The sequence below is a fragment of the Orcinus orca genome, chromosome 6 (genome assembly GCF_937001465.1).
Source record: "Orcinus orca chromosome 6, mOrcOrc1.1, whole genome shotgun sequence".
NCBI classification, from domain to species: domain Eukaryota; kingdom Metazoa; phylum Chordata; class Mammalia; order Artiodactyla; family Delphinidae; genus Orcinus; species Orcinus orca.
Window position 1 is genome coordinate 78,122,862 of NC_064564.1, and position 18,011 is coordinate 78,140,872.

At 32.2% G+C, this 18,011-nt stretch overlaps 1 protein-coding gene across 5 annotated transcripts in view; it reads left to right on the top strand.

The window, feature by feature from the left end:
• The window catches only part of VPS13A (vacuolar protein sorting 13 homolog A), a 237,539-nt gene that overhangs the window by 200,669 nt on the left and 18,859 nt on the right, over positions 1 to 18,011 (top strand). For 3 of the 5 annotated variants that reach the window (XR_004480053.2, XR_007477790.1, XM_004285838.3), the window contains exons 60-68: positions 821 to 934; positions 1,817 to 1,962; positions 3,428 to 3,509; positions 4,353 to 4,466; positions 5,569 to 5,644; positions 5,731 to 5,894; positions 6,208 to 6,253; positions 6,361 to 6,484; positions 10,797 to 10,911. Coding sequence is in view for 1 of the 5 variants with exons in the window: in XM_004285838.3 (XP_004285886.1) it covers positions 821 to 934; positions 1,817 to 1,962; positions 3,428 to 3,509; positions 4,353 to 4,466; positions 5,569 to 5,644; positions 5,731 to 5,894; positions 6,208 to 6,253; positions 6,361 to 6,484; positions 10,797 to 10,911 (981 nt within the window). In the remaining 4 variants the exon portion in view is untranslated. Of the gene's footprint in view, positions 1 to 820; positions 935 to 1,816; positions 1,963 to 3,427; positions 3,510 to 4,352; positions 4,467 to 5,568; positions 5,645 to 5,730; positions 5,895 to 6,207; positions 6,254 to 6,360; positions 6,485 to 10,796; positions 10,912 to 13,376; positions 13,561 to 18,011 lie in introns of all 5 variants that reach the window. The other 2 variants (XR_004480054.2, XR_004480055.2) reach the window with 1 other exon arrangement.

Consider the following 18,011-nt stretch of genomic DNA (forward strand, 5'->3'; position numbering starts at 1 on the left):
TTCTTGGGTGCACCAGTCTAGATTGGAGTTCTGGCTTACTGAGTTGGGAGGGGGAACTGAGAGAATGGTCCTTTTTCAAATACCGCAGAGTCACTTTTCCTACCAAATTTTTATAGATTTTCTTGAATAGATGTTTTATTTGGTTATACCCTTAGGTATAGAGGCCTTAAAAGTTTGTCTTTTTAAATGAATTTTACCAGTTTCACTGGAGAGCTAAAGATCTCCTTACACCATTATCCCAGAAGTGAATTTCTAAATATACTTTTAATAAGGTTATCATTTTGAAGTTTTTGTTAATCAGTTAAAATGTGAATGTTGGGCCGTTTCTCAACACACAGAAGTACTAGATTTGTGAGCATTTGCAAAAGAAATAGTGTTGATTATCAAGAATGAAAGCACTAATCACTTCATGAAAAATTACTTTCAGTGCCTTCCCTTTTTTGATTTATATTAGTGACCTCTGTAGATGTCAGTAATGCATTTATCAAAAAGCTGCAAGTACGATTGTATTATTCCTAAGAAAGTGTTGATGGATTGGATTAGTGGCCTTTTGGAATAAAATCTATGGTCACGTGAAGAAAACCTTAGTGTCTTTTAATGTATTGGATGGAAACATAGAAGATATGCTTATCAGTTTGTGAGTGACCGAACTTTCCTAACAGTAGAGATGTTAGTTTCCCTTCTAAGGCAGTAGGTTCCCAATCATGAGCAATGTTGAATCTGGATATTATGGGGAAGTATTCTGCAGCGTGTGAGCTATTAGCTTAATACTTATACAGAAATATCCCTTATGTTTTTAATATTTTATGTTCCTTTATAGGTTGAGCTTTTTCATAAAGATACAGAAGCTTTCCAAGAAGAATATAAAATAGTTTCATTAGGAGATTCATCACAAGTCAGTCTCTATGAATACTTTCATATATCTCCTATCAAGGTAGGGGAAAAATAAGTCATTTTTATTGTCCTTGATAATCTTGGTAATAGCAGATTGATTTGATCTGTTTGGGGGAATACAACATTTAAATTATATTCGTAATAGTATATAAGTTCTGTAACTTCACAATTACAAATATAAGTAAATAACAAAGGAATGATACTTTTAAATTTTTATTATTTATTCTTATAATAATTTTTTATCATGTGGAAATAATAGTGGAACCACCTACAGTATGTTTATATGTTTACATCTTGACCTAACATTATGTTAACTTGCTATCTATTAAGGTGTTGTGACAATTTTTAAACTTTTGTGTATGATATTCGTATAAGTTTGAAAATAATTTATAAAGTAACCTTGATTTTAAAATTGAAGATTGAATGGAACTAAAAGTAAGTTCTTAACATAAAATTTCTATGAGTTAACTTACATAATACTTGAAGAAAATTACTGTATAACTACTTATACTATATATAATACATATAATGCAAAAGTGCTTTTTAACTAGCTTTACCACACTAACTTAATTCTAATAGTTGAAACGTTCACTTTTGGAGATATTTGAGTTAATTTTCAACAATTTCAACTTCTAGATTGTTAATGTTATTAAAAAATATATGAAGATTAATATTTTCCTAGGTTTACCAAAAGAATTGGATTGAACTAAATATCATACATTACATGGTTGAATTTAAATTTTTTAAAGGGCTGTTTACATTTAAAATTCTTTCAACATTCCAGTTATTAATTTTGATATAATCTAGGTAACTTTGAAATCTTATTTATGGTATAGTGAATTTAAGATGATATTGAATTTTAAGAGTTAAAACTGTCATTATGAAGAAAGTGCTTTAAATATTTCTTTCTTTATCTCTTTAGTTGCATTTAAGTGTTTCACTGAGTTCAGGTGGTGAAGAAGCTAAAGATTCAGAACAACCTGAAGGACTGGTAGCAGTTCATTCTTTAAATCTTTTGCTGAAGAGTATTGGTGCCACTCTTACAGATGTACAAGATGTAGTTTTTAAGTATGTTTAATATTCAAATGTATACATTGATGAAAAGTCCATTTTATATATACATTAAAATTTTATAAGTGAAAAAGTATGTAAAGTACATTGCAGATCATAGGTTGAATATGGTTTTTTGCTGTTAAATGGAATATAATTTAAGAAACATATTGCCTGGTAACCCTTAACTATTAAATAACAGAATAATTATTAAATAATTTCCTTAAGAAAGAGGGACAGAGGTCATGCAAGTTTGTGTGTTATATAAGGCCTTTTTAGCCTAGGGAAGGATTCCTAAGAAGCTGTGTATACCCAAAGATGTGATGTGTGGTGCTTAAAAGATGTTGCTTTAAGGCCTATGGGATCAAGACTCTTCAAAGCATATGTGACTAGAAGAAAATGAATGCCATGATAGCAGAAGTGAAGGGATCAGTTTAAATGTTACAGTCAAGAATTTAATGTGAGTCGTAATGTAAGCTATTAGAGTATCTGACCAAAGAGACAGAGAGTCTGAGTGGAGACTTTAGATGAGCATGACCTTTGCAGATAGCACCTAGAGCTATTATTAAGAACAGTAGTAAGGGGCTTCCCTGGTGGCGCAGTGGTTGGGAGTCCGCCTGCCGATGCAGGGGACGGGGGTTCGTGTCCCGGTCCGGGAGGATCCCACGTGCCGCGGAGCGACTGGGCCCGTGAGCCATGGCCGCTGGGCCTGAGCGTCCGGAGCCCGTGCTCCGCGACGGAAGAGGCCACAGCAGTGAGAGGCCCGCGTACTGCAAAAAAAAAAAAAAAAAAAAAAAAAAAGAACAGTAGTAAGAATCAGTGAGTCTAATAAGACATAACTGTAAATCTAGATAAAAGTTAGGAAACAGTCAAATTTAAAAACACAAGTTTGAAGACATCAGAAATAGGATGAGATTTCTAATCTTTTTTTTTTTTTTTTTTTTGAGATGTCTAATCTTGCTGCTGTCCTATTCTTAGCATACAACTTCCCAATTAGTGGTTCCAGGTATATGCTATGAATAGGTTATAAATAAACTGATGGTGATTCTTCAGCTGTCAGCTGATCAGGCAGGACCTGCAGCAGCTGAACCCTGGCCATTCTTGAGCAGCCTCTTCCATTTATCTCAGTGCGTCAGGCATTTTCTGTGTGGGCCATGATAGGACAGAATTGAGAAATATAGTTCATGTCCAGGAGTGGGACCCAAGGGTCTCTAAAATGCCTGAATTCTGTGAAAATATGTGTATATTAATGGCTTTTCTGAAGATAAGATCCATAGCTTTTATCAGATTCTTAAGAGAGTTCTTTGACCAGAATATGCAGAGATGTATATAGGAGTGGATTTTCTGACTGGTATGGGAAAATGTACTAAAAGGAATTTTTTTGGAGAAAACTTCTAAAGAAAATAAAACCATTCATTAATATTAAAACATAATCTCCTTTTCTCTATATATTTATACATTTTTTTGTGGTTTTTTTTTTCAGGCTTGCATTTTTTGAACTCAACTATCAGTTCCATACAACATCTGAACTACAGTCTGAAGTAATAAGACACTATTCAAAACAGGTTTGTCTGAGATTATTTTACAGAGGGACAAAGTGATAAAATGGTGAAGCCATATGTGTCTATAGAGGTATAATGATTCGGCCAGGAAGGGAATAGCCGTTTCAAAATTTTAAAACATGGTTTTTTCCCTCAGGATTGTAGAAAGAAGTTGAGCCCAACCACCATTTCAGTTTTTTGCCTTTCTACTTTTAGCCTTTGACAGAAATCTTTCCTGGATCAGTGTGGACTAGATGTAAATCTTTAAATAATAATTAGCTAAGTAATTCAGCTCACTTACTTAAAAAAATAGGTCAAGGGAAACTATTTATCAGTAAGTAACTGATGAACACAGGGCATTTTTAGTGTAATTAAGTTGTTTAGTCAAGTAGATATATTATTTTAGTGGATTTTTGTCCACCTCTGAAGACTCCTGTATTTTGTGGTATAATTTATAGAGCATTGAGATAGCTGTTGTATGGTGGACAGATCACTGAGCATGACTTAAGAGGTCTGGGTTTGGATCCCAGTTTTGCTGTTTACCCACCATGGCTCGGGGCATCATTTGACCTGTATGTTTCTCTAGTCTATAAAATGGTGGCAGTAATAATAACTGTCACACATAGTTGTAAAAGTATTTTGAATATTCTAAAACTTTATGTAAATAGGTCATATTATTTCTCGTACTCTAACACCAAATTGCTTTTTAAAACTAAGACTACTGATGAATAAGGTGATATGGTTTAGGCTGAAATTGGTGGTGAGGGTGTTAGCCTGAAAAAAAACTGGATGTGTTTACTGAATATAAGGAAAAAAAATATTAAATCTGATAATCTGATTTGACTAATGTTTCTATTTCATTTTTAGGCCATTAGGCAGATGTATGTACTCATTCTTGGACTTGATGTTTTGGGAAATCCCTTTGGCTTGATTAGAGAATTTTCTGAAGGTGTAGAAGCATTTTTTTATGAGCCTTACCAGGTAAAATAGTTAATCTTGTGTTGTGCAATATATCACACTAATACTTTTGAATAAATAGTGCATCCCATTAGCAGACACAAATTACCATATGTAAAATAGATAAACAACAAGGTCCCTACTGTATAGCACAGGGAACTATATTCAATATCCTGTAATAAACCATAATGGAAAAGAATATGAAAAGTATATATATACATACATATACACACACTTGTGTATATATATGTATAACTGAATCACTTTACTATACACCAGTAACTAAAACAACATTGTAAATCAACTGTACTTCAATTAAAAATGATAATAATAATCACCCCAGTTAACTTGAGTTGTAGTTGTGAATGGATTTTTGGAAACACAACAAAAGGCCATTATTTTGAAGCAAACAATGGTAAGAGGTTTTTGAGAAGTCTTTTGAGAAATATCTACCTTTTCCTTCAGAATTTAAACTTAAGACTTTACTAAGAAATACCAAATTTTAAGTGTTCTGTTGGAATATTAAAGGTGGATAAAATTTGTACTATAGTAGAAGGAAGATTCCCATGGACACACAGTCTTGCTTTGCACAGTGGTGTGGCTGACACTGTGTGAAACAATAATCAACGGCAAAAATTATGATTGTTCTCTGTCCCTTAAAAATTTCTGTCAAAACATTCAAAACTCTCCTACTTTCACTTTTAAACATAGAAGATAATGAAAAATAAAGTAAAACTAGTATTTATTTTGTACACTATAATCTAAAATATTAGAAATATTAAGAATTAAAGTGTTTTTATTTCTTTTTAAAAATATTATATAGAGTAGTTTGTGGTTACCTTCTCATAATATAACATATACTCCGAGTAAGCATCTTTTGTACACTTTGGTGAATAGTCATATTCCTTTCTAAGTTTGGATCAACTTCTAACATTTTATCTTTTGTACTTTGAATGTCATGAAATATCTGAGAATTATGTTAATGTGAAGTTTTCTTCTGATATCACTTTCTCTGGGACATCTTTATTCTTTTTGTCACTACTACTTTCCTTGTATATACCAAAAAAAATTTACCTTTAAACGTAAGCATAACTTTATTTATTGTTATTCTTTTTTGACCCTTTAGGGAGCCATCCAGGGTCCTGAAGAGTTTGTGGAAGGAATGGCACTGGGACTGAAAGCACTAGTTGGTGGAGCTGTTGGTAAGTAACAGAATGCCTACCAAGAATGATTATGCTAGAAAGTAATGATATGTTTTGTTTTACTAAAGGTATTACAATTTTGCTAGGTGGATTAGCTGGTGCTGCCTCCAAAATCACCAGTGCTATGGCTAAAGGGGTAGCAGCTATGACTATGGATGAAGACTACCAACAGAAGAGAAGAGAAGCCATGAACAAGCAACCAGCTGGTCTTAGAGAAGGCATCACTCGTGGAGGAAAAGGATTAGTTTCTGTAAGAAATTTCCCATGGTTGTGAACATTTTAGGAATATCTTTTAAAGCCACGATCTGTGAGTAAGGAAATAGACATAAAACTTTCATTCACTCAAATATTATTTGGATGTTGGTGGAGCAATGGGTTGTGACATAATAAAAAATATGTCAGTAGCCTCCAGAAATATTCTGTTTAAATAAAATACTTAGGAAATATGTTAATTCTTATGGTATCTAGAAAGCAGATCTTTGCATTTCTTTTGTAAGCCAGACTTGGTTCTTCAAGGTATCATGTCAAAGTATTGTAAATTTTCAATTGTGCTTTTCCTCTAGGGTTTTGTAAGTGGCATAACAGGAATTGTTACAAAACCGATCAAAGGCAAGTATAGTGATTCCTTTGGGTGATATATATTACCAAGGCTTTCATGAACTGATTCCATTTTCGTTCCTAATCCAATTGTCTAAAACTGTCTTTTTTCTCTCCAGGAGCTCAAAAAGAAGGAGCGGCTGGTTTCTTTAAAGGTTTTGGGAAAGGTTTAGTTGGAGCAGTGACAAGGCCAACTGGAGGCATCATAGACATGGCTAGCAGTACATTTCAGGGAATAAAAAGGTAAATTCTCTTTGATGTAAAATATGAGTAAAATGCTTAAACCAAGAGAAATGAGATCAATCTCTTTGGCTTGAGGCACTTAATTATGAACCTGCAATAATGGCAAGTTGCATATGATCTTCCTAATTGCTTTTGATACTTCTTAAATTGTTGGTATTGCATCATTTCAGCTTCATAGAGTTCTACTTCATTTGTCATTCATTCCCAGCAGCCTTGGCAGGGAAGGTTTGGCAAGTTAAGCTTTTCACTTTCCTTGATTGCAATACATTACAAGAATGTAATGCTATACATCAGTTACAAAATTAGCAAATATAATATTCTGTCTCCTTTTTTGAGAAGTAAAGAATGGCATTTTACATTCCAGGTTCAAACTCAGCTTGTGTTCACCCCTTCCTTTGTGGTCTTATTTTGTTATGAAACTATTATATCCTTTCCCTCTATTTGTCTTCACTTGTGCAAATAATTTTAAACATGTTCTCTTTTCCTCCAAATTAAATTTAGCATAAGACTAAAATTTAGTAGTTGTGTTATTGTTACCTCTATTCTAGAAGTTTGTAACACATAAAACAATTGATTAAATTCATACTAATGAATTTAACTTAGAAACCTAACTTAGAAAATTGGTGGGTGGATATCTCCCTGACCTTTTTTCCCTTGTACTTTCTCTGGCTTTCTGCTCTATTGCAATAAGTATTGTCATTAAATTAGTTGCTCCTTTTAAGTCAGTATTTCATACTATGCCCATAATGGGGTGTTTCCAGTTTTAGTTTAGAGTTAAGGTTGGAAAAAAGGGTACAGTTTTTTCTACCTGTAACTTTAGTTTCACAAATATAATTATTGAGTCATAATCATCAGAGAAGCTCAAAAGTCAATAACTCATAGGGAATTCACCATGACAATCAGACAAGAAAAGGAAATAAAAAATCAAACTGGAAAAGAAGAAGTAAAACAGTCACTGTTTGCAGATGACATGATACTATACATAGAAAATCCGAAAGCTGCTATCAGAAAACTACTAGAGCTCATCAGTGAATTGGTTAAAGTTGCAGGATACAAAGTTAATACACAGAAATCTCTTGCATTCCTATACACTAACAATGAAAGATCAGAAAGATAAATCAAGGAAACTATCCCATTTGCCAACACATCAAAAAGAATAAAATACCTAGGAATAAACCTACCTAAGGAGGCAAACGACCTGTACTCTGAAAGCTACATGACACCGATGAAAGAAATCAAAGATGACACAGCTGGAAAGATATACCATGTTCTTGGATTGGAAGAATCAATATTGTCAAAATGACTGTACTACCCAAGGCAATCTACAGATTCAGTGCAATCCCTATCAAATTACTAATGGTAATTTCTCCAGAATTAGAACAAAATATTTTACAATTTGTATGGGAACACAAAAGATCACAAGTAGCCAAAGCAATCCTGAGCAAGAAAAAAGGAGCTGGAGCAATCCGGCTCCCTGAGTTCAGTCTATACTACACAGCTACGGTAATCAAAACAGTATGGTACTGGCTCAAAAACAGAAATATAGATCGATGGAACAGTATAGAAAGTCCAGAGATAAACCCATGCACCTATGGTCACCCAATCTATGACAGAGGAGGCAAGAATATACAATGGAGAAAAGACAGTCTCTTCAATCAGTGGTGCTGGGAAAACTGGACAGCTACATGTAAAAGAATGAAATTAGAACACTCCCTAACACCATACACAAAAGTAAACTCAAAATGGATTAAAGACCTAAATGTAAGGCCAGATACTATAAAACTCTTAGAGGAAAACATAGGCAGAACACTCTTGACATAAATCTCAGCAAGATCTTTTTCAATCCACCTCCCAGAGTAATGAAAATTAAAATAAAAACAAAAATAATTAAGCTTAAAAGCTTTTGCACAGCAAAAGAAACAATAAACAAAAAGACAACCCTCAGAATGGGAGAAAATATTTGCAAATGAACCAACCGACAAGGGATTAACTTCCAAAATATACAAACAGGTCATGCAGCTCAGTATCAAAAAAACAAACAACACAATCAAAAAATGGGCAGAAGACCTAAATAGACATTTCTCCAATGAAGACATACAGATGGCTAAAAAACACATGAAAAGATTCTCAGCATCACTAATTATTAGAGAAATGCAAATCGAAACTACAATGAGGTATCACCTCACACCGGTCAGAATGGCCATCATCAAAAGTCTACAAGCAGGGCTTCCCTGGTGGCGCATTGGTTGAGAGTCCGCTTGCCGAGGCAGGGGACACGGGTTTGTGCCCCAGTCCGGGAAGATCCCACATGCCACGGAGTGGCTGGGCCTGTGAGCCATGGCCGCTGAGCCTGTGCGTCCGGAGGCTGTGCTCCACAACGGGAGAGGCCACAACAGTGAGAGGCCCGCATACCACAAAAAAAAAAAGTCTACAAACAGTAAATGCCAGAGAGGGTGTGGAGAAAAGGGAACCCTCTGACACTGTTGGTGGGAATGTAAATTAGTATAACCACTATGGAGAACAGTATGGAGGTTCCTTAAAAAAACTAAGAATAGAGCTGCCATATGATCCAGCAATCCCACTCCTGGGCATTTATCTGTAGAAAACCATGATTTGAAAAGATATATGCACCCCAGTGTTCATTGCATCACTATTTACAGTAGCCAGGACATGGAAGCAATCTAAATGTCCATCGACAGATGAATGCATGAAGAAGATGTGGTACATATATACAAAGGAATATCACTTAGCCATAGAAGAAATAATGCCGTTTGCAGCAACATGGATGGACCTAGAGACTGTCATACTGAGTGAAGTAAGTCAGACAGAGAAAGACAAATATGATAGTGCTTATATATGGAATCTAAAAAAATGGTACAAATGAACTTAGCTACAAAACAGAAATAGAGTTACAGATGTAGAAATCAAACTTACAGTTGCCAAGGGGCAAGGTGGGGGAGGGATAAATTGGGAGATTTGGATTAATGTATATACACTATTATATATAAAATAGATAATAATAAGGACCTAACGTATAGCACAGGGAACTCTACTCAATACTCTCTAATGGCCTGTATGGGAAAGGAATCTAAAAAAGAATGGATATATGTATATGTATAACTGATTGACTTTGCTGTACACCTGAAACTAAAACTACATTGTAAATCAACTATACTCCAATAAAAATTCATTAAAAAAATTAAATGTCCTTCTTTGCATCTAATAGGAATTTTTTTTTTAAGTCTAATTTTTTTCTGATTTTAGTATAGCCATTCCAGCTCTCTTTTGGTTATTATTTACATGGTATATCTTTTTCCATCCTTTTACTTTCAACTTATCTGTGTCTTTGACTCTAAAATGAGCCTCTTTTGGACAGCATATAGTTGGATCACATTTTTTTATACATTCTGCCAATTTCTGCTTTTAATTGGAGATTGATCCATATGTATGTGTCTATACATACGGATACATTACATGGTAAGCTCTTAATATTTGTTGAATATGTGAATGTTTGTTGAATGAATGAATGAACAATAAATGAGTCTTTGTCATGTAGGTCCATACAGTCAAAAAAGTTAAATAAAATATTAACCAAATTCAGCAATGTGTATATGTGTTTCAGACAGTACATATCAAGCCTTAGAAGGAATGTGAGGGTATGTGAACATTAGAAAACCATGTAATGTGACTTAAAGCATTAATAGTTTGAAGGAGATAAACCACAGGATCACAGCAATGACCGGGGAAAATGCCGTATTTAAAATTAATTGTTCATTCAAGATTTTCAATAACAATGACAAAAAAAAAGTTAGCAAACTAAGAGTAGAAATGAATTTCCTTGGCTTAACAAGCAGTACCTTTAAAAAAAAGAAAAGTTGCTGATATCTGTACTTCATGAATAACTCTTAGAAGCTTTACCTTTAAAGTTGAGAATGAGAGAAGGATGCTTGCAATCCCCTCATGTATTTCGCATTGTGCTGGAGGAGCTAATAATGCAATATAATAGGAAATAGGAAAAGCAAAAGAAATTAAAAGTCTTAAACCAGAAAAGAAAAAGCAGTACTCATATGCTGATTCTCTGATTATTGTCTACAAAGAAAATCCAAGAGAATCTATAATCACACTTCTTTACAGTTCTACATTTGTCTAGAGAACTTATTATTTGTGTCAAAAGCCAAAATTTAAAAAAGAGAAGTGATGTAATAGTCTCATTTTATCCAAAAGAAGATCGTTTTTTTAGTAGTTTCATTTTAAAGTATACTTAGGAGTTTTTGAGTCATTTTAAAAATCAAGTTATATGTTTTCCCTCTAGAGCTACAGAGACTTCTAATGAAGTGGAGAGTCTGCGACCCCCTAGGTTCTTTAATGAAGATGGAGTTATCAGACCTTACAGGTTGAGGGATGGTACTGGAAATCAAATGTTACAGGTGGGTGAAGAAATATCTTATGAATTAAGATTAATATAGTCAAGTCAGCTTTTTATTTAAAGTAGCTATATAATGCTTTAAATATGTATTAGATTATTTGGGCTTTTATATGTTTTGCTTAATTCCATTTAAAGTTTCTTACATTTACTTAGGTTTTAAATGTACATTTATTTACTGTAAGAATTTTTTTTTCTTTTTTACGGCATCAAAAAGTTTGATATGAAAACAGTTAATGCATGACTTTGCAAGTGAAAGCCAACAGTAAATTTTAGTCTTAAAATTTACAAACTATGTACAGCTGTTTCAGTATTTTGAATGCAAAGAAAAGCTTTTATATTGGTAACTTTTTGTATAGGATTTTTAGCAAATCTGACCTTTTTATAGGATACTCTTAGTTCTGTACTGGATTTACTAGATTAGTCGAAAGCCATTGTGCCTTATGTGCCCTCACAGTTGATGGTACTTATTTACCCGGTTAGACCATTTCTATTTAGGGTGCTTCCTTCAAACCACTAACAGCTTTTATTCCAGATATAATCCTCATGTCCAGTTAGGCATGCATAAGGAAAAAAAAATCATGACCACTGCTATTGTGAATTCTTGGGTTCTCCTGCTTTTCTTTTGAAGATGCTCAAATGGCCATGACCCTCTTCCTGCTTTATGCTTGTGTGGTCTATTTAAAACCCTGTGGAATTGATAAGCAATTTACATGAAAACCAACATCTTTTAGTAAGGAAAATTAGCTCTTAGAACAATAGTCAGTTTGAAGATAGAATATTTTATCTGTTTATATAACTTCTACTTTGAAAGTTAGACTTTTAGAATCTGGATTATGCTGCAGAGAACATACACAATACGATATACCAATTTAAAGTCGTTTCTGTTGTTTAGTTGTGAAATACTAAATTAAATCATTTAATTGAAAACAAGGAGGCTTGAAAATACTCATAGTAATAATAAATTGTACATATTTGAAAATACTCATAGTACAGACTTGAAAGTATTGCTAGTACTTGATATCTTTACGTTCACAGTAAATAATTTTGCATTAAATGTACTTCCATAAACTACAAGTATTGTGTTAATGTGTGATATTTAGTTAAGTGGTTTTACATTGTGTTTAAAATGTTTTTAAAGCATCAGAATAATTGCATATTGGGATAGAACTGGCAGTCTACTGAGAGATTGTGTTTTAAATGGCAGGTTGACAAACTCTACAATGACAGTATATCATTCTTTGAAAATATTGCAGAAGTCACCTATAGTTATACAATTGAAACCTACATATCTACTCAGCACGTGCCTTCCCCTATTAGAACACAGTTAACATATTACTAATTCATTTTACTAAACTGAATAGTTATCAAATCACCTTTCACAAAACTATTTCTTGAGAAACTATTTTATAAACTTAGTAAGAAGTAAGGATGAGTAGTGAGGAGAGTTTAGACATACATCCTCATTATTAGAGAACAGATGATAAGAAAGCCATGACATACCAAGTTTTTCACAGCTGATAACTTGATTTCAGTAACAAGTAAATTTGTTCTACACTTTTTTCCATTAATTGTTTTCTAAAGCTCTGAAGTTTGGGATTTAAGATCATGACTATTGACTGTATTTTTAAACATGCGTATTATTTTCATTAGGCCAGTTGTAGAATTAATTGCTAAAAGAGCTGTTTAAATGACTAAAATCTCACAATCCTTGTCAGCCATTACTTATTTTTCAGCAGGAGTATTAAACACAGTATTAGTCGGAATACCTATAGGAATTCACCAGATGCCTTAGGATGTTTGTGTTTGGCATTACTCTCTTACAGGTGTTAAGAATTGGGTTGTTGCTTTAGTGGTAATGGTGCTGTTTTTGAATCAAAACTTTACTATTAGCAAACACTTTGAAATATACAAATACCAGTGCTGTGGCAAAGAAGTAGATGACATATAAACAGTATTTCAAATCTCATCTGCCTAGATTTAATCTGATTTAATAATAATGCCCTTAGAAAATATTTAATACTTTCAAATGTTCGTCCTTTTGTTTTCTAATTTTCTAAAAAGGGTGCTCTGTGTTCACTAAATTATATATGCCTATATATGATAATTAAATATGAGATACACTCTCTTATTGTATACCTTTCTATCTAGAAAGTGGCACATAATTATAGTGCTTCCTAGTAGTCCATTAAAGCTACCTACTAGAGAAATAGAATAATTCTAACATAGTCACAAAATAATTTACTGGTATCATCAAGCTATTCTATACATTAAGTGTACCAACCAGTGGAGTTTAGTTAAGTCTTATTAGGTTAAGAAATTATATCCATAATTACTGCCACACTTAGAGCTGAAGTCTTCTTCAAAATTATTGACTTCTTGAACATTTCATAATTTTACGTGTTTTCCAAGCAATTTGCCATACTTAACTAACACTTGTGCTTCTTTTTTTCTTTACCATGCTTACAGAAAATTCAGGTCTACAGGGAGTGGATTATGACTCACAGTAGAAGTAGTGATGATGATAATGATGATGACGATGATTAGTCAGATCTGAAATGTTCAAATTCATATGTTCTTTGTCATTTTATTTGGAATGTTTCATTAACATGTTTTGTATGACTACTACCATAATGCCCATATGGAGTTAAAAGTACGTTTTCCTTTTAAAATGTTTTTCTATGTATTTTCAAAAACAAAAATTTATGCATTATTTAAGCACGGAAAAATGTATTTTATAGCAAAAGTAGGGCATACCATATATTATAGCATTTGCTTTATGTGTTTTATAGCTTTGTAATAACAGTTTGTCTTTAAGATTTAAAGTTAGACAATTTTTGTTTTTAATGTTCACTAGTTTCATTTTAAATTATGTTTGTTAGCAAAATGCTGTTTTTAATGTTCTCTGTAAATTTTCTGAGCTGTAATATAATGTAATTGAGTTAAAAAAAAAAGAAAGAAAAAGAATAGTAATAGCCAGTCAATATTTTATATTTATTTAGTATTTTTAAAGCATCTTTGTCAAATTTCTTCTAATAATAACAAACTTATATAACTTGAAGCAATATGAATTTGTTGTTCTATTCCAAAATCATATAGGTTGAACTACTATTATAAGAAACATTCATGATTTGTCATAAAGGTTAGATAGTGAAATAATTTATAGTCTGAAAATGAAGAAAAATGTTCTTTGGTTCTTTTATTTCATTTTATTATGTATACATTTTCTGAAGCAGTGAACAAAGTTGGTTTTACAATCATTATATTTACTTATTAGCTTACATATCCATGTGCTATATCCTTATTATAAAATGTTATGAATTCAGGACAGAAGAATTGTTATAGTAAGCATAATTATATGTATTTCTTCTAGATAATATTGGGAAAATGTTATCTATGTTTCTGAAAGATGTATAAGCAAATCTGTTTTATGTTTTGCATACTGAAGGCTTTTTTTTTAATTTCAAACTTAGATGAAACTTTTTGTTCTATTTTTCTAGTATATCAGATGTACTTAAAAAAAAAAAAACTCGAAAAAGTTAATGACTGTTAATAGTATGATGTTTAAACCCTTATGACTGCTCTGCATTTGGATCAACAAAGGAACATTTACCTTAATTTATGTTAAGCATTTTGCTTATAATGAGCTTATATTAGACTGTAGTAGATAATTACCTTAATTGTTCAGCTTTTGGTTTAATTTATTCAGCCAATGACTTGAGTCTCTTCTAATTCTTAGGTTTATCAAGATTTTATCTCTATAAATCATTATTTCTTAGAAAATGACTATTTCAGATTTTTAGTATTGAGCTTACGAAAAAAGAAGCTAAAAAATTTTGCTCTTGAAATTTCTACCTGCCTAGTAGCATTGATTCAAATTAAGTAGAAATCCAGGTTGTGTATGCTAGGACTAAGAAATACGTGAATTTAATTACTGTTTTCATCAAAATATAGTATTCTTATCTTTTTGGAGTAAGTAAATAAATTAAAACAGTGACCATTAACATAGTCACTGCTGGTATCAGAGACAATTTGTCTTTGTCTTGCATCCACTGCTCTCTCACCCTTGGTCAAAATCAAGCAAAGTCTGCTGCTTCTACTGGAAGCTGGAAAGAACATAGTCTATTGTTATGTATTGTGTATGCCTGAGGAAGGAAGGGTTTGGTAATTTCATTGACTTCTTGATTCCAACTATGCTAAGCATGCGGCCTTTCTAAAGGAGAAAATGCTAACTGCTTGTTTGCAAGAAATTTACTGAGTTTCCTGTGGTTGGTCTGTGACACTTAATTCTATGGTACGGATTTCACAAAGGTCCTTATGAATTTATCTGGGAAAAGTTCTGGATATTTTAGCAGTGCCTTACCATTTTAATGAAAAGAAAATTGGAGGTAGAATTACATTTATTTAAAATCTCTTAAACAGTAAAAAAGATTTAAAATAATATTCTAGTAACTAGTAAACTTTGTTCATGTGACCTTAGGGATTCATCCTTAAGTTTTTAGCCCTTAAAAGTGGCATACATTCTTTTAACAGTATAATTGGCCTTGTTCTTTCTGTTTCTGTTTTCCTGCCCCAGTGAAATAATCTTTTCAAGCTTCTCTGCTGACAGGTATTAATTATTTTTTCAGTTTAAAAAATGTATTTATTATGTTAATTTTATTTGAGAAAAATTTAAGCCTGAGGATTGCTCTATGTTTTCTTGATGGAGAAATAGGACTTGGACAAAAATATCTTCTTATTCCTCATCAAATATATAGAAAATTAGTTCAATTTTGGGACTTTAAATGAGATGAACTGTTCTTTTGTTTGTTTATTAGTGGCCCTGTAATTAATTAGAACTTTAAAAATGGAAGTATCCATCTAATAAAGTCTAGTGAGAAAGCTGAGTTTGAAAGATTGACTATGTAATACCACACCTTTCCATATCCTTTAACTTTATTTATATTCCAAATTTCTATGTGGTCATTGCCTATGTATAGAAAAAGGGATAAAGGGATGGAGAGTTCTTCTCTCTTCTTTTCTAAGGGAATAATCACTCATTCTCTATTTTCCTTTGTGTCTACTTGACACTTGAATAAAATAGTGAAAACTGGCAAGAAGAAGAGTTTATAAAAATCTTAAAATTGTGAACACCTATCATCATGGATAAATAATCTGTTTTTAAGAGCCTATAAATGAAATTAATGGATGCTCACATTGGTATAGATATAACAAAGTAAATCCAGAGTAATGTTACTGACTTTCAATATTCCTTATTGAAAAGGAAGTTGGAATAAATTTCAATTTGCTTCTATTTTTAAAATAATCAGAATTTTATAAATTTTACCTTTTGAAATTATTCAAAACACATATCATTGATGTAGTGTTGAGTGTTGACTTTAAGTTCATGTTATGAAAATTAACAGATGGAGTTAGATTTGTTAGTAGGACATCAAAGTTCAACATGAAGTATGTGCTGCTGTATTTTACGTCCCAGGGTCATATACACTATAGTATAAATGATGACTGCTGTGACAGCTACTATAGTAGTTTGTCTGATTTAAGTCCCATGGTGAAATTTTGCATTATACTTTTCCTATAGTGATGGGAGGAGGACCAGAAACAACAATCCAACTGTTACTGAGTACTTTTCTGCTGTATCTTCAAGCCACAGTTTTTTCTTTTATAGGTTTCCTTGCATATTTGTAATTTATTGTAGTAGTCCAAAATATTATAGGTCCTATAGGGTCTAAATAAGATACACAAATTATTCATTTAAGTCAAATAATAATTATGATGGTTATGTAAAGAGAATGTCAGTTTTATTTATTATCCTATCCCTACACCTTTGAAATAAATGGAGATCAATTAAAAATGTTTAGATTGTTAATGTAATCTTTAATTTCAGTAGATGAATATTCAAGTTTATGAAGTGCAGTGAGTACAAACCATACTATATACAAAACCTTACAGAAAGGCCTGAATCAAAGAAGAATGAAACACATGATTTCAAATAATGCAGACCGTGTTAGGGAGCTAATTAGAATAATTTATGATGGTCATATGTAGGAGTTTATGGCTTGGTTTGTTTTAATGTGGTAGACCTATTTTCATGTCTGTAATTATCTCTCAATCAGTGTGATAAATTTATTTAACAATTATTTCATATCAACCAATATGTATATAGGAATAGTGTACCTCCAAATATCAGCTTTAAAATAAACATTTAATAATTTTGTAAAATTGGTTTTTAATGTAACCATCTTTATTGCATATACATATCCTATGCAGTGAAATGGTAACAAAGATATCTACTAAATTTGCATTATGCTATTTCTTAGAGATCCTTAATTATTTGAGCATTCAAAATATAGTCATTGTGTTTTTATAAACAGATAATCAGGATAGTATATATAATTCTTAATCGGGAATGCTATGTTTTTATACTGTAAATTATTATCTATGAATAGCTTGTTAACTATATTATGTCTACAAAGATTTTTTGAATGTATTCAGTAAAACTTGGAGTTTCTTTGAATTAAAAAATTTAGAGACTCGCACTCCATGGAAAAAGGTAAATCTCTCTTGCGAATCACTGGACTAACATTGATTCTCAATCTACAGTTTTAGTATTTTACAAAAGATGTGAAATTTTTCAAAAATTAAAGTAGATTATTTTCTACATTGTTAAAGTAATATATGCTCAGTAAAGAAAAATAGGAATAGAAAGGAAAAAACTTACCCTGTCTCCCCACCATTTATTATGGTGTATTTCATTTTTTAATTTTTATTCATGTAATTATGATTCAAATATATAAATTTGTTATATATTTTTTATTATTGTAAATTTTTATAAATAGAATTACTATTAACTTCTAAAGAGTAAAAATGTGACCCATTCGGTCCCCAGTGTGGGAAACCTGGTCTTTACTTCTGGAATACATTATCACCAGCAGGACCTTTCTATGTTTTGTTGTTGTTTTTTTTTAATGTATTTATTTATTTATTATGGCTGTGTTGGGTCTTTGTTTCTGTGCATGGGCTTTCTCTAGTTGTGGCAAGCGGGGGCCACTCTTCATCGCGGTGCGCAGGCCTGTCACTATCGCGGCCTCTGTTGTTGAGGAG